At 40.0% G+C, this 21702-nt stretch overlaps 1 protein-coding gene across 4 annotated transcripts in view; it reads right to left on the bottom strand.

Annotated features, from left to right (window-relative positions):
• Positions 1-1950: 1950 nt before the first annotated feature.
• The window catches only part of LOC135708155 (trifunctional nucleotide phosphoesterase protein YfkN), a 107220-nt gene continuing 87468 nt past the window's right edge, over positions 1951-21702 (bottom strand). For 3 of the 4 annotated variants that reach the window (XM_065230151.1, XM_065230150.1, XM_065230152.1), the window contains exons 2-7: positions 5210-5552; positions 5055-5141; positions 3624-4951; positions 3381-3476; positions 3232-3308; positions 1951-2719 (exon numbers count right to left, since the gene is read on the bottom strand). In XM_065230151.1, the coding sequence (XP_065086223.1) occupies positions 2671-2719; positions 3232-3308; positions 3381-3476; positions 3624-4951; positions 5055-5141; positions 5210-5408 (1836 nt within the window). In that variant the 5' untranslated portion in view covers positions 5409-5552 and the 3' untranslated portion in view covers positions 1951-2670. Of the gene's footprint in view, positions 2720-3231; positions 3309-3380; positions 3477-3623; positions 4952-5054; positions 5142-5209; positions 5553-11848; positions 12021-21702 lie in introns of all 4 variants that reach the window. The other variant, XM_065230148.1, reaches the window with a different exon arrangement.

The raw sequence follows: 21702 nt of genomic DNA, 5'->3' as shown, positions 1-21702 counted from the left end.
GTGAGCTTAAAGCAAACTAGTCTATTTTCATTATACGGTCCGGTAGTTTCTCCTCTATTCCCAGTGAAGTTAATACTGGCCTACGAACATAAAAGTTACCAGTACCGGATTGTCCGAAAACGAAGTTATTCGATCGAAACGGCTGTCCAAATGGTCCCACTCGGACCTGATTTTTTCATGTACCTACTTCTTCGGACAGGCAATAGGATGTGCGCTGACTGTACTTTGTGGAATTCAATTCGATTTTGGAGAATCACTGGTGGGACTTGATGGAGATTCACGCGAGGATTCACGGTTGTGGATTGTAAAAAATTGGATTGTATTGTGGCAACATCAATAACAAATTCTGACACATGCACACTGCGCAGGTGCAGACAAAGTTCAGTGTTGCCAGTAGCTTTAAAGATCATAAAAATTGTACTCAGGAGTGAAAAAAACAGCGCCAACGACTGCGCCCGGGTGTACCCAAGTTTGATTTTGGAACACTGGGTAGAGTGACCAACCCCTTGTTTGTGGTAGAGCTAACCAGTGAAAACTAACGATTTTAAATTGACTCATTACTTGACTAAGCTATTGGTCCGAAGCAAATCGATTAGCGTATCCCATTCTAGTCGAAATTCACGTACTACTCTATGTTTATTTTGTTTCGCTATGATAAAACGAGGGGTTCGAGGATTTTCCTATGTTTCAAGGGGTGCATCGATTAGCTTGGGACCGAAGAGAGTACCAGAGCTAAGCCAAAAATTTGAGTACGTTTCTTCAGGACCTTCTGGTCTTAGAGTATACCTCTATGGTATAACAATATCGACTAGAATGGGGTACGTCAAGTAGTGAGCCAATTTAAAATCGTTAGTTTCCACTATAGTCGCTATATTTATAATCTGGCGGATAGAATTTCAATCTATCAAAAAGCGGAACCAATTCAATATACTGTTGACCAACAATTGAAAAGGCACTATCAACTTTTATAAATAAAACATGGATTATTCTTTCCTCGCCAGTCGGACGCAAATTACCAGCATCATCGGATAGGGGAAACTTTCCCCAACCCAAAGAAGGTGTTAGTTTGCGAAAAGGGTTTCTGAAGTTTTGTTCGCAATAACTGATGTGCTCTGTTCTGTTGTTTGTGGTGAATCGCTCGATTGGTTCCGCTATTTGACAGCTTAATTGGTTCCCGACATTTTATCCGCCAGACTATGAATATAGTCAGCTATAGTTTCCACCGGTTAGATTGCACTCATATACCCTCGCATATACCTCACCGTGCAAAATTTTGAATTCATCATCACATTCATTTCTGCTATTCTCCACTGGGGCCAATTTTGATTTGCCAATAGCCTGTTTCGATGCATCACCAATATAGAGTGTGCTAGGCGATTTTGAAAGGAAATTTCATCCAAACCGTTTCTTAACATCGTAATGACGATTTTTAAATCTTAAAATAATACATATTTTATTGCACAATGCACAAATTTCCTTCGGGAGCGGTCTTATTTAACGATTTTCTACAGATCTGAACTGATTTACTTTTAAATATCCACGCATCAAAAATCCGGAAATCATAATCGCTGGAACAGTTTTATAAATCTTTATTTTTCACAACCAAAATTTATGGAAGCACTGTAAAATCGGTACAGAAAACAAAATATTCCACGTGGATGACGATGTCAAGCCTTCTGCGATGGATAAATTAACACACTACAAGGCGAACATTTCAGGCCTCATCACTCTTTTGAGGGTTTTTCTACTCACCACCAGAGGCTGAAACGATCGGTTAGCTTCTATTGGATTCGCCTATTGTTATCCTCATTTTCGGACCATCAATAGTCGCGCATATGGACTTTTTGTCGGTGCAAACATTTCGGATACTTCCAAAGCAAAAACCTACTGCTCCAAACAGCATTGTTGTATGATGGCTAAAATTTATTTTCTTCATCATTGATTTGCATTTTCTTTTCCATTTTCGTTCATTTGCACCATATCGTTTCTGTATCAACCCATCGCTTCTAGTGGAGATTTATATTTACCTATATTTACCAACTTTCCTATATAAATCTCCCATTCAAAAACCTTCTTTTTGTCTCTTTCGCTTTTTCTACACAGTAACGCTATACAATCAGTACGGTACCTGTATGTGAGTGTGCCTATTTAGTATTTGTTGTTCTAACAATGACGGATTTTGCATTTATCGTAATTATTTAACACATATCTAGTAAGGATTGGGGATGTCTAGAGTTATTTGAGTTATTGAATTGGATAATTATCATAGACTATTATTACAGGTAAGGTGTAACGGATTCAGTTTGACAACAGTTATTAGATAGATATTTATGCTTCAAATTTAAACCATCAAAAATAGCTTCCAAAATATGCAATTATTGAAGAAGTATAGGTTTGAAACGGGAGAACACAACGCGGTGACATTAAACTGTCACTTCGTTTTTTTAGTTTCCATGAAGCATTTTTTTTTTAACAATATCCTTTAAGGTGACTAACAATGGTTTACTATTTACAATGATTGGTTTTTCTTCCGTAGATTTAGAGAAAACTAATCTCTACCAATGATAATGGGAAAATGTTTCGAGGCACTGAGATGCAGTGTTGGAAATACTTTTTTCTGTAAGTAACTCAGTTGGTTTCAGTTGTCAATTTTGTGGGAAAGTGTCTGGTTCATTTAGGGGAAGTTCCGTTGTAGTTGTAGAATCCATTCATGCTAACGCTGCCGGCGGGAAGATTCAAAAGTGATACATTCTGTTAACTTGCGTGTAATTGTTTTCCATTTTCTGTTCATTGTATTGTTTAAACTAAAGGGCGGACGTTTGATTCGACCATAAGTATTTGTCTTCAAGCTTGGCTTTTGTATGAATTTATCCCTAGTGTATGTTTGGCAACTTACATGTATGAAGCTTACTTGTTAGTACGAGATAGATTTAAAACTGAGGTATGTGCATCGAGATGTCCTGAATCTTGAGCTTATCGATTTTCCGGTGCAAATAATTTAAGAGCTTGTAAAACCAGCAAAACTTTGCAAACCAGGCCTTGATGAGTATGAAGTGGCATGACTTGATGATCGGCGATAAATATACTGCTGCTGGTATGCGGAAAGAGAGCTTTGCTTGTATTTGAAACAAAATAGTGTACATAGCAGTAAAACTGTTTTTTTTTTTTTTTTAATATTCTGAATGAATAGCACACAACACGTGACAGACGGGCCGACCCGATGAAACTTACGGCGTGAGCTCGTCGGTTTCTTTGATGACGGAGTTCGCTTCCATTGTTTCCCGTCGCAGGATCATCTCGTGAATGTGCTGCAAGTACAAACAAAAGCAACACGGTTTTTATTTCTCTTGCATTGCTTATGCGATCATCTGTGAAATTACATCTTGATTCTGGACCACCACTATCCGGTGCTGGATGGACGGTGCTAGCTGGCAACTGCTTTGCTCCAAATCGTCTAGTGATGCTCTTCTCATCAACTGTACAAATAAAAAAAAAAAAGAAATAAAATAATGCAATCTTTCACAAGTACGATTTCCGTTCAGTGTCGGATGAAAGTTGAAAAATGAGCATCCGCTTGCTTCATTGCAACTTGCTATAAATATTTTTTTTCGATCAGCACTTACCTTTCCTCGCTTCACATGTTCCATGCTGGCATGTCGCATCGGCTGAATGACGGTCGATTTTCGCCGGATCGGCGTAGGGCCGTCCAGTTCCAGGTTCTCTAACATCTGTACCATGCTGTGCCTTCGCGACAGCGTCACTAACGATTGCCGGTGCTTGGTGTGGTGAGCTTTACCCATTCGCACATCGATCGCCTTGAAGTGGTTCTGAATTGCCAATCCTAGTTCCGGGGCAGCATCGTCGTCCATCAATACCTTGGACCCCTTGAACATGATATAGCCATCGCAACCACCGAAGATGTAACTCTTTACGCACAGTGTGTACGTTTGTTCGAACTTGAGCCATTCGTCGCCAATCCTCACCAGCCTGGATTCTACCCGTCGCCCCGGCGGTTGCGTCGGATCAAATGCAAACGACATACCGGCAATCTGAGGGAAGCGACCCTCCAGCTTCGGGTAGGTGGACACGGAATTTTCCAATGCTTCATGGAGCACTTTACCGGAAACTTCCACCACTATCAGCGGATCCTGCATCGGGATGATGTTCACCAGATCACGCATCGTGAACGGGCCAGCCGCGTGAATCTGATCGGATCGGAATGTTCCTGAGTTGATCATGACCGCATCCGCACCGGTTGCGGCCAGCGCTACATCACAGATCCAGTTACCCAAGTTCGTCTCCGATGTACGGATTGACGCAAATCGGCCATCCAAATCCACCGTAAATACACCCAACATTTCGTCCATCTTGGACTCGATCGTCTCCGAGTACTTCTTCAGTTCCTCCTTCAGTACCGGATCTTCGATGTATTTTGTCGAGTTCACGTCAACCTTCTCCACCGTGATGCTAATCTTTCCGTTCTCGCTCCGTTCGGTATTGACTCCGATCCTCGAGAACTGCCGAAAGTCTGTTCCCGACTTGATCACATGCGTATCCTCAATGTTCAGAATCTCAAACACGTGGTCGTGACCTCCCAGGATCAGATCGATGTGCCCACTGTGCTTCGCCAGCTCGATGTCATTGGGCGTTCTCATATGCGTCAACGCAATGATGATATCACATCCTTGATTGTGAAGCTCGTCGGCCAGCTGGTTGCCAGCCTTGATGAAATCTATGTACGTGACCTCATTTGGATCGATCGTTGGCAGTGTGTCGAGCCACTCCTTCTCCACCAGCCCGATTAGACCGATTTTGACGTCGTTGTGATGCAGGATGTGGGTGATCTTTCCACCGCCCAACGGACGGCCCGTTTCGTTGTCGACCACGTTGGACATTAACCAGGGGAAGGTGGTCTTTTCGACCCACTCGGCGAGCACATCCAGACCGTGATCTGCAATTGTTGGACAAAGGTATATGTGCTGCGTTAGATTGAGACTTGAGACAACTTGAGAATCTTTGAGGATCCTTATGAGCATAATTGTTCTACCACTTACCAAAGTCGTGATTCCCAAACACGGCACAGTGCGTTCCGACGGTATTGAGTACCGGGACCATCTGTTCTCCTCGCGTAAATGTACTCACTGCAATGAATAGGGACGATAAATTTCGGTTCTACAAACCAACATTAATCCTAGCAGTCAATACTCACACATACTGGGCGAAAACGCATCTCCACTAAACAGCACCAGCGGATTCATGTGCGCAAAGGTTTTAACTGCCGTGCAGAACCGGGCGGCTCCACCGATCGGTTCCTGCTTGCAGGTGGCATCAATGTTGTAAACATCGTTGTAATGCAGGATGGTCAGCTTGCTGTTGCTGTCTTCGTGGATCGTGGCGTTTGTACTCATACTGTTCGTGGCTGCCTCTGGTTCATTCACGTGTATGCCCTGCTTGATCAGTGTGCCCGGATTCAGGTGCCGCAGATGGGGTGTGGTGGTGGTCTGAAGCTGTGTAACGGCTCGCTTACCGGCTTCCCGCACTTCCACCGATGCCTGCCGACGAAGAGAGTTGAGATTGTTTGCATTAGATGAGCGATAGGTACCTATATAGCTTAGCTTTGTGTCACACTACTAAACGGATTACTTCCGGTGGATTAAACGACCATGACGACGACGACTACTACCCCTATAGCTAGTGCGACCACAAAGGATTGACTCGCGGATTGGCATACCTAACCATATGCATGTACAGAGGAGATTAGGTGCATAGAATGTCATATCTTGAGCGGTGGTTAGGTGCTATGGTCTACAGGTGCGGGGACGGTGGTTGCATGATGGGTGCGAAACGATTTAAATAAGGGGAGGGGAAGCATTCGCCAATAATAGAAAGCATTAGTTCATTTTACTTGGGAAATATTTATAAGGACTTGGAAAAATCACCATGTAGGATTATTTACGTTTATTCTGTTATTGAACAAGACATTTTCCGGGAGCAATGTACTGAATAGTGATTTCTTATGAAGGATTCCATATCAAATCAAACGACTCAAACCAACTAGGTTATAGCACAGACAAACAGACGTAACTCTTTGAAAAAGTTTTTCTTGAAAACATAGTATCTCAAAACATAGGACCTCAGTAGCGACATCTTTCAGGCTTCTCGCGGAAAACAAGCTTGCTCCCTAACTCGCAAACAATATTGCATGAAAGTTCTATAGAACGTCAAAGTGATCCGATGCCAGCGCTGCGGCGAGTAGTTCGCGAAACTGATAATATTCAAATCAACCGTTAAATGCGTGAACGAAGATACACAAAGAAGAGTTACGTCTGTTTGTCTGTGGTTATAGGGTAGGTGTACCAGCTATGTTTCTATCACAATGGTTTCTTTTTCTCGCATGATATCTTCTTCTTCTTCTTCTTCTTCTTCTAGGAATTTTTAGTTTCTGTAGCGAGCATTTTTTCGGCTCTCATCTTAGTGTTCTTCCACAGTTATTAACTTCAGAGCTTTCGATGCTTGTACCATTTTTGCATTAATATAATTGTGTGGCAAGTACAATCATGCTATGCAAAATTAGACGAGTCATACGTTGTATTCGGGGTACTCGTATACAACGTATGTACGTTATAAGCCAGGTAACACAGTAGTTTTTGGCATATAAATAATATCCTAACTCTGCTGATTAATTGTTTGTTTTTGAATTGCTGAACTGGTTAATGGCACCAAGAAATGTGCAAGATATTGCGATACACTCAATAATTATTTTGCACATACAGCTATCCCACGAAGAAGGCGTTACCCACTGAGTTGCACCCACCGCTTTTTCTCGGCGGGGTTTCAACCAGTTGGTCTGATTTTTTGCATGTGAGTAGTGCCAATGGAGAACTAGTCACTCGCAGAAAATCAGAGCGCTTGGTTGAAAACCCACTGAGACAAAGTGGTGGGTAGAACTCAGTGGGTAACGCGTTCTTCGGGGGAAAGCTGTACATCGCTGTAGAAAATTCCCTAGTTGACCGATCCTTTCCATACTTTCAGACAATAAAATATAACCCTCTAGCATATTGGCATATTTATTTCATTCAACTTCAATACCATAACCGAGGGGGACGACTCTATCTACGATGCAGGAAATATTGTGTTTTGCTGTGGCTAGCTGCGCGTACGCTGAGTAGATAGACAGAAGATTTATCACGATTTTGAAGATTTCCTGCAAAAAGATGATGCGCGATGCAAGTAGATGTGAGAAATGATAGAAAATTTTTCGAAGATTTATTCGCTAGTGTGAGATTTTTTGAGCATCTAGAATTGAGATTTAGATGTGTCACCCCCCTCGAACGATACGCTCGCACCTTACGCTTAACTCTACTCATTAGTTTCTGTACAACATCTGGCTGCAGCTTCTTCTGTACGGAAACCCAATTTTTCTTCATGTCTTCCCCAGATTTGACCTCCTTGGGATGCTTCCGTAGTGCCTGCTTCATAATAGCCCAGCATTTTTCGATGGGCCTTAGTTCCGGTGTGTTGGGAGGGGGGTGGAGGGAGTTCCTGTCCTTGGGTACGAAAGTGACCCCGTTGGCATCGGATTACTCCAGGACAACATTTGAATGGTGGCACGAAGCTAGATCCGGCCAGAAGATCGCAGGGCCCTCGTGTTGCTTCAACAGAGGAAGCAGACGCTTCTGTAGACACTCCTTGAGATAGATCTCCCCGTTTACAGTCCCGGTAGTCACGAACGGCGCACTCCGTTTGCCACATGAGCAGACATGAGCAATCATGTATTTCTTGGCAAACATTGAAAGTTCTGCTTTCTTTACATCCTCCGGAACATCAAACTTGTGCTGGGCGGTGAATAACAGTAGCCCCGGAAGCTGCCGGAAGTCTGCCTTGACGTAAGTCTCATAATCTATGATGAGACAATGAGGTTTCGTCAGCATCTGGGTGTACAGTTTCCGGGCCCGTGATTTTCCCATCGTATTTTGCCGTTCGTCACGATTTGGAGCCTTCTGCACTTTGTACGTATGCAGTCCCTCCCGGTCCTTGGCTCTCTGAACGAAAAACTTGGATAGATTCAACTTTTTGAGCACATCCCTGACCGAAGCATTGGGATTCCGCTTAAACGCTTTCACGACACGCTTGTGATCCTGATCACTAATAGAACATTTATTCTAACCGCATTTTTCCTTCCGTTCGATGCTCAGAGTTTCATAGTAACGTTTAATCACACGACTCACCGTTGACTGCACGATTCCGGGTTGTTTTCCGATATCTCGATGAGAGAGTTGAGGATTTTCCAGGTGCTTGCGCAAAATCAATTAACTACTTTATTCCAGCACTTAAAATGACGTTTACTACCACTCGAACTTTGAAATAAAACATTATTTTAAGATTTTTTCTTCTAGAACCTCGAGAAAAGTAGCCAACAATTGTGCGTTTAATAAAAAAAAATAGAAATTATTTGTTCCAGTTTTGTGAAATCGCTGGTAGAAAGTCACGCCAAAACTGCTTGACAAAGTGGTCAATTCGCAACGTTACTTTTCGGATGACACCATTTTTCCAACTTTCGTAAAACTGACAGCGATAAAAATACAGTGTTAGCAATACACTCTAAACTACGTCTACCCAAATTTACAAGAGAAAATACTCAATAGGTAATTTTCTACAGCGTTTTTTTTCGTTATGCAATTAAATATTGCATTTCATATGTCAAACCAGTTGTCAAATGTATTTAAAGGGCATAGAATTTTCGGTCATATATAAAAAACCGTAAGAGATACCACTCTGAAATTTCCACCAGTGAAAATAAGAAGTTTTCAAGCATGACAAAATCATTAGATAATGTTTCATTACCCTGTGAATGTTTTTTTTCCTTCTGATTTTCTTTGCAATTTTCCCCCACGGTGAAAATTTTCATAGAAAACAAATTTCAGATTATGTTTTTCATGGATTGCTAAGATAATTTACTTATATTTTCACTATACTACGTTCTTTCTACGATGCTTGGTTATTAGTTATGATTTTTTCAAAGTACGTCATGTCCAGGAAAATCCGAAAATTGCAAGTAAAGTTTCCCGGGATTTTTTTTTAATAATTTATTTATTTGATGAGGCTCATTTAAATTATTTATTTTATTTATTTTATTAAATCTTCAACATAATGTTGTACAGATATTTTCTAGGTTAGGTGTCGAATTCTATGTCTGTAAGTAGACTTACTAATGTTAAAATCATATACATCAAACGTTTCATTAAACACACGACAGCACAAAGTCCACGGTTCGTTGAATCCATAGTTGGTCCGATGGGTAGGTTGCCAACTACGTAGAACTCTTTGAGGAGCATTGATGTAGATTTGGCTCACAAGAGAGTTGCAATCCACGTCACCGTTAAGCAATCCAAACACGAAGAGTCGCTGAAGTAGTTTCCTCCTTGCTGCCAACGTGTCCAGGTCAATCAGCCTGCACCGTTCTTCGTAAGGCGGCAAATTTACCGAATCGTTCCAGGGCAGAACACGAAAAAGCGTATCTTACGAAGTTTCGCTGAATGGCTTCGATTCTGTTAGCTTGAATAGCGTGAAAGGGTGCCCACACAACAACAGCATACTCTAGAAGACTGCGGACGAGAGCACAGTATAGTGATTTCAGCGCGTAGATGTCGTGGAATGCGTTTTTGTTTCGTTTCAAGAAACCTAATGTGGCGAATGCTTTAGCAGTTATCATGGAGATGTGCTCATTGAATCTGACTTTAGAGTCGATGATAACACCCAAATCCTTAACTGAAGAAGCGAAGAGCAAACTACTGAGTCCTATCCTATAGTCATGTCGTAAGCGCTCGCGTGAACGGCTAAAAGATATTGCGTAGCACCTGCACCTGCATACCGTTCAATGTACACCAGCGCAAAAGGGAATCAATATCCTTCTGAAGTGCGCAACAGTCAAGTCTTGACTTAATTGTATGAAAGATCTTTAAGTCATCGACGAACATAAGTTTCGAAGAGCACAGTCGACTACACAGATCGTTTACGTTCATTAACATCGTAAAACTATTGTCAAAAAGAACAACACAATAAACACTTTATCTTCCGCTATCCAATAAGCCTCCTCCATTTGAACGGGATCCGCTTCCAGTGGTTTCATTGTATGGCAGTATCGCCAACGGGGTGCAGAGCACTTCCATTGCAGCAATGAACGCAAAACGTGGTCATCACTCACACACTCATAACGAAATGGTTATGATCAACCGAAAGAACTGCTGATGAAGAACAATGAGGAGGACCACACAATGGTTGATGCCGAGTAAACAGACGTTAGCGTGACATACATCGAAAGTGGCCTGCTTCTGTCTGCAGCCGAGTGAACAGCAATCCGGGAAAATTAGCTACCCGAATTTATTTTCGTTCATATAACCATAAACTACTTGTGGCAAAATTTCTTAAAATTCTGAGACCCTACGGCCCATTTTGTCTAATAATAAAAAAATCCCCTACCGTCTTGGCTACAACGATTAAGAAACCACATGTTGTTCCCCATCTGACCATATTTAATCAAAATTTCAGTATTTTGAATATTTGTATGTTCGTAAAGATCTTGGATATTGAGGAATATGAAATCTTTATAAATTTCGAGATCTTAATTCAATTCTACAACAAATCTGAAGATGGCGAACTTTCTAAAAGGCGTTTAAAAATGTTCTCAGAAAAGGCCTATCAAAATCTTAAATTTTAAAAGTTTTGCATAATTTGATAGGAAAAGTTTTCAAAACACATCACATTTATTGTTTATTTATTAATATTTACCTACTTATTTATATGGAAAACATGATGCTTACACACTTAATTTTTATTGCCGAGATTCGTTCATCCGATTGGCAAGGTATTTTGTTTTTCGCGGTAATTTAATGAGAATTTTACTGAGATCTCTGCAAACAGGAAGATTATCTCAGAACAAATTTAAATGCCGATCCAATGCCGGCTGCACGAGTTTTCCCGAGCTGGATTGAGTGATCTTTCTCGTAAGCATATAGGGGAAATGGCTCTAATGTTGACCTATGGATCTATCACACTTAATCTAGCTCGGTAAAATCTCCAACAGCCGATTACCTCGGCATTTACTTTTGCTGATATCTCTGCAAAATATCTGTTTGTTAGCTGATATCTCAGCAAAATGTTATTTGTTAGCTGAGTCTCGGCAATTGTTTTACTGAATCTCAGGAAAATAAATTGCAGAACTGCGCGGCTGTTGGAATCTCGGCAAAAAAAATTTAAGTGTGTACTAATGGATATTTTTGGTCGCTATTGAAAATTTAGTCGATGGCTGAATTTATGTATGGGCCCAAATTAGGGGCATTTAGGCCGACATTACATCCATTTCCCCAATATATATGTATTTTTGATATGAAATCCATCAATGAATCAAGCGACACGAAATAATCTATTCCCACCGGGTGCGTGGGGTAATGAAGCGAGCAAATAATAAAATCATACCAACATTACTCAGAGGGCAAAATTTCACATAAAGCAAAACCTAAACACTACACATCCACTCAATGTATACACCCATAAATAAACGGAAAACGTGATTACAACATTCATGGGTACATTTTGGGGGGTGGGGATTTACGATGTAACGAACAAACTGAACAGTCGCGGGCACATTCATCTTCACTCGAAAGTGAGAAATGGGACTTTGCTGCGGAGGAGTAACGTAGATACATTCAGAAAGGACACATTCATATGTACAACAGCAAAGAGCCACCCTTTTTGGAATTCGTTGGTGGCATACCCACTAGCATTTAGGAACATTGGGGGGACAGGTAAACACCAAAAAAAATAACAGTGAGTGGTCGAATTCAGACACCTGTTTGAGCCATCCGACGACATTTTTTAGCCCTTGGGAAACTTCCGATTTTTCAATGCCGGTCGTGCCATTGTCGACCAGGTCGCCCCACTTGGTGCGAAGCGCCGCCTGGGACGCAAAGCCGGCCATCTATCTCGCGCTGTTTTGCTGATCGTTCACCTGGATATTGACTCTGCGTCGCACCAAACAGCAGCGTGGCAGCAATTATGAAACGAAGCAGATGAAAGTAATGAAAATTGTGAGTACTTAAGTGAAATGGAGAGGTTTTTTTTGTATGGTGTTGGAAAATATCCTGGAAGGGCAATCGATGAATGCGGGAGAGGAGAGGCATGGGTGGTGGAACGGAGAATATACCCCAAGCCGAACATCGATCAAACTTTGAACGGAAATTTGAAATTAATTATAATAAGCTTTTTTTGCCAACGGCAGGAAGCGTACGTATCAGAGAGAAGGTTTCAAAGGAAAACTTCTGCGAAGTTTGTGGCATGGTTTGTGGAAAGTTGATAGATTTCGAGTCGAGTTTTGCAAAAAAAAAAAAAACACATTACAGTCCTGATGATTACCTGTATAAAGAAAGAGAGCAGGAATAGTAATTTCCATTTAACTCCACTACCTTAATTGCTTATCCTTGAAAAGGATAAGCAATTAAGGTAGTGGAATTAAATGGACATCACTCATGCTTCTTTCTTTCTTAATTACACATAAGGATTGTACCGATTGTACTATTGTGATACTACAGTTTACGGTAAAAAAACGAATTGAATTGGTTCTGGCAGTGTTGGAAAATCTTTTTTGAAACTTTAAAAATATTACGTTATTTAATTAAAAAAAACTCTGATTTTTACGAAAAACATAACACTTTTGTCTGATGTGAGCGAATGCCCCGTAACGTGGTTAGATCACCTTTTCGTGGTACGTTACGGGATGTAAGATCTACCACCGATTCCTAGTCTTGACTACTTCAAAGTAGGGGAACAGGATTTTTCAGTAATCAAAGGAACACATCTTAGTCCTTGTTACTTTTTATGCCTTGTTGATAGTGACAAGACTCGGCTTTGTCCACCGAGGATGATCTTGAAACAAGGAAAAAATCTTCTATTCGTTGTTCCATAGTTTGAAGTGGTTAAGACTAGGATTCTGATGCATGGTCATTATCGGTGTCATTGCTTATTTTTGTTGCTAAGGAATCCAATGTTGACTGACAAAGGGGTGCGCCTTTGGAGGGTGTTCCAACACTCCGAAGGGTATAAATAGCGGGATCTTTCAATTAGAATCGATTCTTTGCGATGAAGGCAAGAATGACAACTGTATCAAAACCGAATACTTCATCATTTCTCAATAGTGATGGAGTAATACGACATGCACTAAACTAAGGACACTGGATTTACTACAATAGATCAATATACTGGTCGCAGTGGTGTTAGGGTTAACTACCCCATTTCCGGCCTATTAAGCACAACCCGCACTTAATCATTCTTAATCTAGCGTAGTTTAGCACCAAACGGAATGTTATTATTTCTGATGGCTTCCAAATTTATTTACCTTTCCGTATGTACCGTAAGATTTGGAAAAGAGAAACCAATCGTTGAGATATTGCCAAAAGTCTGACACTGCTTCTTGACACCAAACTCGGCCTATGGATTCTAAACTCGGCCTAACGCATTGAAACGTTAACTCTGAAATCATGGATTTATTTGAAGTTTTCTGCTCGATAGGCCCAAAATGGGCGATTAGGCCGAAGTAGTTCTCTACCCTATGTCCCGAACAAAGGAAAAAATGTGAGCGAATCAGAGGAATGAAAACAAAACTTGATAATTTGATATAAACGATCATGATAACATATTTTGCCAACCGTTTGGTCGAGTTAATAGTAATCATAACAAAAATGAGATCTAATGATCTAAACGCTATATGAAGGATATAACAAACAAATCATTTTATGGGTTTTGATAATGTTATTTTCATTAATTTAAACAAAATAAGTAATCAATATTACAATGGCAGAAAAAAACATAACAACCATTGTTATTATTTTACAATTTGTAGTAAACCGCGATGATAATTTTTTGATGTTAAATTTAGTAATCGGAGGCATTCGGCGAATTGTTTAATATAAACAATAAAAAGTATTTACAACACTCATAATTTTCCTTGTATTGTCCATGAACAAACCAGTACAAATCTTACTTTATATCCTCATAAGGGGCTATCCATAAACTACGTAGACAGTTTTTTGGGGATTCTTGACCCCCCCTCCTGCGTAGACAATTGTCCATACAAAAAATTTAAAATTTGTATGGGCCGTAGATAATTGTCAACCCCCCCCCCCCCCCCTAAACTGTCTACGTAGTTTATGAACAGCCCCTAAGGTCTGTATCCACAATAATCCGGGCACATCAAAACTTAAGTAATACCCCGTACAGACTATGGCTTATATCATGTAATATAGGCTACCTTGCAATGAGCACTCATACATCTAGTTTTCACTGGAAATCCTATATATGAGTGCTCATTGCAAGCCACCCTATATTACATGATATAAGCCATAGTCTGTCCGGGGTATAAAACACAAATTTCGCATTTTATTTCAATTATAGTTGTTTATTTCAGATGCATGGGATATGATTTAAAAATTAACGAAGTCAAAACATAGTCATTCGGTATTTGTATATAATTTTCGAACTTTGCGCTTAACTCCATCCATTAGAAGTTTGTACAGACACCTCAGATACCGTGGTGGCCGTCTTTGTCCAAATTTGTTGAAAAGTGTTTGATAACTTTGATTTCTTGTTTCTTTCTAGAAAGCTTCCGCTTCATCAGAGCCCAATATCTCTCGATGGGACGTAACTCTGGACAATTTGGCGGATTTGCGGTTTTTGGTACAATATTCACTTGATTTACTTCGTTGCACTCCATCACAGATTTAGCATAATTGCATGATACCAAATAGGGCCGGAACTAAGGGTTTTCTTTGTGGCTATTGATGAAGGGTAGCAATCGCTTCTGCAGGCACTCTTTTTGGTAAATCTCCTTGTTGATTGTGCCCGTAGTGACGTGATGAAAGATTTACTTCTTCGGCCACACGTGCAAATTGCTTGAAAAATAAGATATTTTTAGGGAAATTTCTATGCCTTCTTCGTCCTGAAATACTCAGCTGTAGCATAGCAATATAGAAAGCCAGCCATGGAAGCTGCTTGAAATCCTCCTGGACATAAGTTTCATCGTGCATAACAACGCATGAAAACTTCGTCAAATATTTGCAGTAAAAACGTCGAGCCCGTGATTTTGCTGTCAAATTCTGTTTGCCGTTGCGATTGGGAACTGTTCTTACTTTATGCGACTTCAGCCTCAAACGCTGTTTTGATTTTTTGACAAAACCAGGGACATTCCTATTTTATAAGCCACCGTTCGAACAGAGAGATTCGGGTTTTCCTTCAATCTCCTCTTCACCTTTCCAATGTTTTGACGTAGGACTACGTCTGTGATTTTTATATGGGGGTACACTTTGTGAAAACCAAAAATGGAACATGTAACGAAATAATGAATGATTTTGAACGTTAATAACTCAGCTGCCCCTGAACCAATTTCAATAATTTTATCACCAATCGATCTGAAATATTTCCACGCATCGATAGCAATGCTTTTGAATATTGATTCTCAACAAAAAACTATTGAAAATGTGGTAAACGTCCAGCAATATCCAAAAGCGTCGAAATAACTAACAAATCCACCAATTACGTACATGCATATGCTGCTTCCCCAACACAGTCATCAGAGAATCGTTTCTAGACGAAACATATCGATGTAGCATTGCTGCTTCCCCAACACTGTCATCAGAGAGTCGTTAGTAGACGAAACAAGTCGAAGTGGCATTCGCCTCCGATCTTCGGGCGTGTGCGAATAGGGAGCAGTGTTGGAAAAATATCAAAAAATCAAATCTCATCAACGCCCAAGATCACGCTTGATTTTCGTAGAGAAAAATCAACAAGCAAATAGCTGCGGTTGATTTTGCAAGCTGTGATATCGCAGCTCAGAATATAAAGCTAACAAAACTCACCAACTGCAAATCTCACCAAACTGTGGTGAGATTGAGTTTAAGGATTTTTGCTTTACACTCGAATGTAACCGAAACTTCCATAACGGCTTGCAGCAGTCCCTTCGCGTCTGCCATCGGTAAAGATTAAAAAGAGATAGCAAACTATGCTTTCTCTTTCTAAGAAAACGATGTGCAATGAAATCATTTTTGTGTCGAGTCAACTCTCAGCTTGATTTTTGCACGTTGTGAATAGTCTCGCAATATCAAAGGAGCTTGTAAAATCAATATCAAGCATTATATTTTGTTCCAATATCACGCGTGATATTGCGAGCGCATGAGAGCGGAAAAATATCAATTGATTTCTGATTTTGCCAACACTGATAGAGAGTATTCAATTGTGTAACATTTTGCACACTCATCACCATATTCAGAACCACACGTTCCCAACGACCACACAAAATACTCTCCAGAGTTGTAATCTTGTAACCAAACTTGGAAGAAGGGGTGTAAGTGATTTTGATCGATTCTCTTCATCGACTTTCTGTTTCGTTAATAACTCGACGGCAAACACATTCATTGATACGTTTGTTGTTCGGGATGATAGAAGAGCATAGCAGAAATAGTGCGAAATAGGTTAGTGAAGCCATGGTTATCAAAAGAGGAAATCGATGAAGAGAATTGACTTTCACCCCTCTGTTTCTAAGCCCCTTAATTCTGTCGTCGTCATAGCAATGAACACTAGCATCGCACCGCTTTTGGTTCTTGGGTTACACTTGCTTGTTGCAATTCTGCTGTTCGACATTTCCGAAGAACCACCAAAAAAGATGAAATTACACTATTTTCTAGGGATGAATAAAAGTCCAATTATTCGATTAACGATTAATCTAACGATTTTCCAGCTATTCGATTACATATTTATCGAATTTTCAAATATTCGAGCGCGTAACCTACACACTAATCCAGGCCTCCGTCGTTCGGTAAATTTTGAACTACAAAACTGTTCGATAAAAGTTAAAAAATCAGTGAAAAATCCAATTATGAGAAAATTTATCCTGATCTTGTACAGCATTTGTTCAGTATACCCCATTTATTGATGACAAATAAAATTTATGAATTTTCTTGGTTTTTCACGTGTAACGGTCATTTGAAAATTTTACCGACTTGTTCTGCTGTTCAAAAACCCGGTAAATTCCTACCGACTTCGGTAATCTAAATTAAGTGTGTACATCCATTCTTATTTATACTCATTTGATTTAGCGCAGTAGGGAAAATAAATAAAATACTAATTTATCTGAATAGGCATAGAGAAGAACCATGACGTGAAACAGGATCATAAATTCGCCGAAAAAAGGGTTAAGCGTCTTTCTGCTGAACGTTAAGATTTACCAACTTGTTGAGAGAAGAAGTTTAACGAGAAAAACTAAAAAGGGGAGGAGTTTTAGCTGGGTGGTCACTGATATTCTGCGGCCTTCCAACCTGTCGCAGATACCAGTTTAACCCCTGTCCAGCAGACGGGCCCATTGGGCGAGTGCCCAATCATTAAACCGAAGAATATGGGACTGTCCGGTCCAATTTGCTGATCCAGCTGCCTACACGTCATGATCATCTTCCAAAGGCTGTACTACCATTGGCCCTTTTCAGGGCCACCAAGATTTTCCAAAAGAGTTAAATTTCTGAACATGTCCCAACTACAATTCATATCAAAAGGTTCTTTTCAGGGTAATCATAGTCATACTAAAGAGTATAAACAGAGAGAACCCCACTCAAATTCCAATTTGTACACAAAACACAAGCTCCTGCTGCAGTTAACAAATAACATTTATTATATAAGACCACGTAGTCCTACATCAGCATTGCGTACCACCCCATAGGACTCTCCCTTGTAGTTTTTATCACTTCTCCGTTTCCTCTCGATCGTCAAACGTTCTGAAAATTATTTGAGAACACCGTGAACAGTGGATTTAGGTAAAACCTCTTTTTTGCAAGTTCCCGTATTGACAAGTAAGGATTTGTATTACGTCCGTACAAAATGCGCTCGCGCACGTGTTTTTCATTCGTCGCCGTCTTGAACACTAAACATCATCAATGCTCAGCAAAAAATTTCACTTCTGCGTGCAATATTTCAAAAGTTACAGTGATTCGAAGGTGTGGATTAATATGGATACAGACCATAAATGTTTAAATGTTTAAATATACTGAAATTAATTCGATCATTACATTATTTTGACTTAAATCAAAATAAAGATTGAAAAAGTAGCTTTCAGTGATGAATGTGATTTACGTATCCTCGTCAGTCTAAGCAACGTCCGCACTTCTATTAGAAATTGCTAAGCGTCACGCACACATATGGTGTGTTTGTTTGTTTACATTTATCTGCTGCTTGCTATTATATCCATTCCAATCGACAGAATGGTCCAAAACGGGTTAAAAACCCTATTTCACAACGCATCAAACTTCTCAGGTGAGTGTGACTATTGTCGGCAGCCTCTTTTTCTTCGGCAACCTTTCTATTTAAACTGCGTGTTAACCAGCTGTTCTATTATCGGCAACTCGAAATCAACCGTATTTTGTAGTGCGTATGTTTCAATTGAAGAAAAAGCTACCATAACAGGTTTTCTCAGTCGTATGAATGTACACACTAAGGAAAAATTACCGACTTCGGTAATTCATTTACCGAATTCTCAACAGCTGAACGGTCGATCGGGGCTCAGTCGGTAAAGGCGCAGCTACAAAGCAAGCCCATGCTGGATGTTGCTGGGTTCGATTCCTGGTGCAGTTTAGGAATTTTTCGGGTTGAATAATTTCTCGACTTCCCTGGGCATAGAAGTATGATTGGACTCGCCACACAATTCTTGAAATGCGAAGAAGAAGAAGAAGAAGACGGTCGGTAATGTTTTCGGTAATCGAGAACATTACCGAAAAATCTGTAAACTGAACCAGCAGAATTAGCTGTCAAATTTACCGAACGATCGGTAACGTTAACCGATGTGCACTGCTTGATTTGTAGCCGACTTTACCGGAGAACTGTAATTTTGAGGACGATATACAAATCGTAGATCGAACATTACCGAAAGATCTGTAATGTTTAAAAAGCTTACCGATTCAACTGTAATTTGCTTTAATATTGTTTCAAGGTGGCGGTCACTGCAATCCATGCAAATATTTGGTTTCAGTTGTGGCCAATGTGTTAAGTTCTAAGCGCAATGCCAGCGGAAGCGGAACGGCAGCGGCAGCGGAAAAGCCCGATCTGAGTAAGCCTACTTGTCGGATTGAAAACTAGTTATTTAGAACCAAATCGACTTCGGTTAGGCATCTTCAAATCTTTTGGGACAACTGTCAAACTTTCCGTTCCCGTTCCGCTTCCGTCCAAATTGCGTTTGGGCCTTTAGTGATGCAAATTGCTCCACCAATGAACAAAAAGAAGTTTTTTTTCGGAAGGATTCGGCGCTACACTGAAAACAGGAAACCATTGAATGGAGATTCCAAATGCTGTTTTCAGATCGTCGCCAACGGGAATGGAACTTGGACCGACAGAAAAAAAAACAAGCAACAACATCGGCCATCTGTAATGGATATTTATTTAGATAACGAAAATTGATTACTTACGGAAAATATCTACGATTCGCTCATCTTGGAGTTACATAACAGCCTCCATCGTGTCACCTTTTATTTTTCAAAAACACGAACGTTTTCAAAGCCATTCTTAAATCACAATATGGCAGATTTGACGTTTACCGAGACCGTTACTGAACTCGGTAATGGAACGCTTTGTTTACCGAAACTTCAGTAAAATATTTCAAAATGAAATCACCGGTAATTTCATCTACAGTTTTCAGGAATAAAGCGAGAAAAATACTGAAACATCTGTAATTTTTAGGATAGATCGGTAATTTTTTTATCGAACTCAGGGTCTCTGTTTAAGTGTGTAATCAGATTGAAACTGAAAGACTGAGCAATCGGTTGTATACGTTCAGCGAAGTGTTATGGCGAGGAAAAACAGCGAAATTAACGTTTAACTTTTGGTTACTGAAGTCATAATTTACTCTATCATTTTTGATTTCTTTGAAATTTTTAGAAACATGAAAATATGACCTCAACCTCAATGAAAAAAAAAAAAAATATATGACATGACCAACATGATTTCAAAAAACATAATTTGTTATCATTTTGATAATATTTTGATATCCGACTCTGCTTGGATACCCATCAGGGTGTTTCATAATAGCTTTTTGTCATGAAACCTGGGGCCGTTTTGACAATACTTATATTTTAACCCATTAGTACTGTTTTTACACAGGCCCTGTTGAAAAAGTAGGCGTGACCCAATATGAAGAATTGATAACATAAATGACATTTTTACTAAAAAGGAACAACTGTGCAAAATTTCAAGCGTTCAGGATCGATTCGCAAGTCTTCGTGGAATGCCTCCCCCACCACTTCACTACTCAAGTTCAATGATTTATTCCAATTTCCTGACACAACCTTTTCTCTCACTCTCTTGTGTTTCCTTGCTCACTTCCTTCTTCTCCCACTTTCTTATAATCTATCCAACCTTCTTTCTTTGTTATGGTCCCTCGCAGCACTTCCACCACGTGTCTTCGATGGTCAACCGCTTGTCGTCGGTCGTCATTCGCTTCTTCTTTACTTCCTCTTTGTTTCTCCTGCCCTTCGCTCCCTTATACCTCGTACAGACATGCAAAGTTCACTGTTGTACTACCGTTGTACCAAAGAGGTAACTCTAAGACTAGTAGGTTTCGAAGAAACGTGCTCAAGTTTTTGGCTCAGCTTTGGTACTATCTTCGGTCCCAAGCTACTCGATTCACCCCTCGAAACATAGGAAAATCCGCTAACCCCTCATTTTATCTGTCAAACTTTCATAGCGAATCAAAACAAACATTGTATAGTACTAGAATTTTGACTAGAATAGGATACGTTAATCGATTTGCTTGTGACCAATAGGCTAGTCAAGTAGTGAGCCAATTTAAAATCGTTAGTTTCCACCGGTTGGTTGTACCAACAATCAATACGAAACTAACGATTTTAAATTGGCTCACTACTTGACTAGCCTATTGGTCCCAAGCAAATCGATTAAGGTTCAATTTACTTTGATGCATTTTTTTAAATTTCAAAAGCAGTTTTTTTCGACGCATTATTTTAGATTGCAAAAAGCTCGCGTCATTTTGTGTAAAATATCAAAAGGAATCGAATAGTGCGAGCTTTTTGCAATCTGAAATAATGCGTCGGAAAAAACTGCTTTTGAAATTTTCCAAAAAGCATCAAAGTAAATTGAACCTTAACGTACCCCAGTCTAGTATAAATTCCAGTACTACACTATGTTTGTTTTGATTTGCTATGAAAGTTTGACAGATAAAATGAGGGGTTCGTGGATTTTCCTATGTTTCGAAGGGTGCATCGATTAGCTTGGAACCGAAGATAGTACCAGAGCTGAGCCAAAAAGTTGAGCACGTTTCTTCGGGACCTACTAGTCTTAGAGTCACCTCTAAGAGTTTCGGTGGGGTGGATGGCTGCATTCTACCTTAAGCTGTCCTATCTTTGCCTACCAGGCAGTTTGCGAAAAGAGAAAACTGCGTAAAATTCACGAACACTACCTGCAACTATTTTTTAATCAATGTAACGGAAACTAAAAACCACGATAATCTTAAAACAAAGACGCTAACACTTACATCATAGTACGCCTGATGAAGTTTTGCTACCTTGGCTGAATGACATCCAAACAAACATGGAGATTTTCATATTCGTGATGAGGATTTTAGAACTTATTAACAATTATTGCACAGCTAAGCACGCTCTTTTTGTT

Source organism: Ochlerotatus camptorhynchus, unplaced genomic scaffold (genome assembly GCF_037179485.1).
Source record: "Ochlerotatus camptorhynchus isolate MF236.1 unplaced genomic scaffold, CSIRO-AGI_Acam_v1.1 ptg000328l, whole genome shotgun sequence".
NCBI lineage: Eukaryota > Metazoa > Arthropoda > Insecta > Diptera > Culicidae > Ochlerotatus > Ochlerotatus camptorhynchus.
Note: the sequence above shows the minus strand (reverse complement) of the source record. Positions and strands in the feature narration are given on the sequence as shown.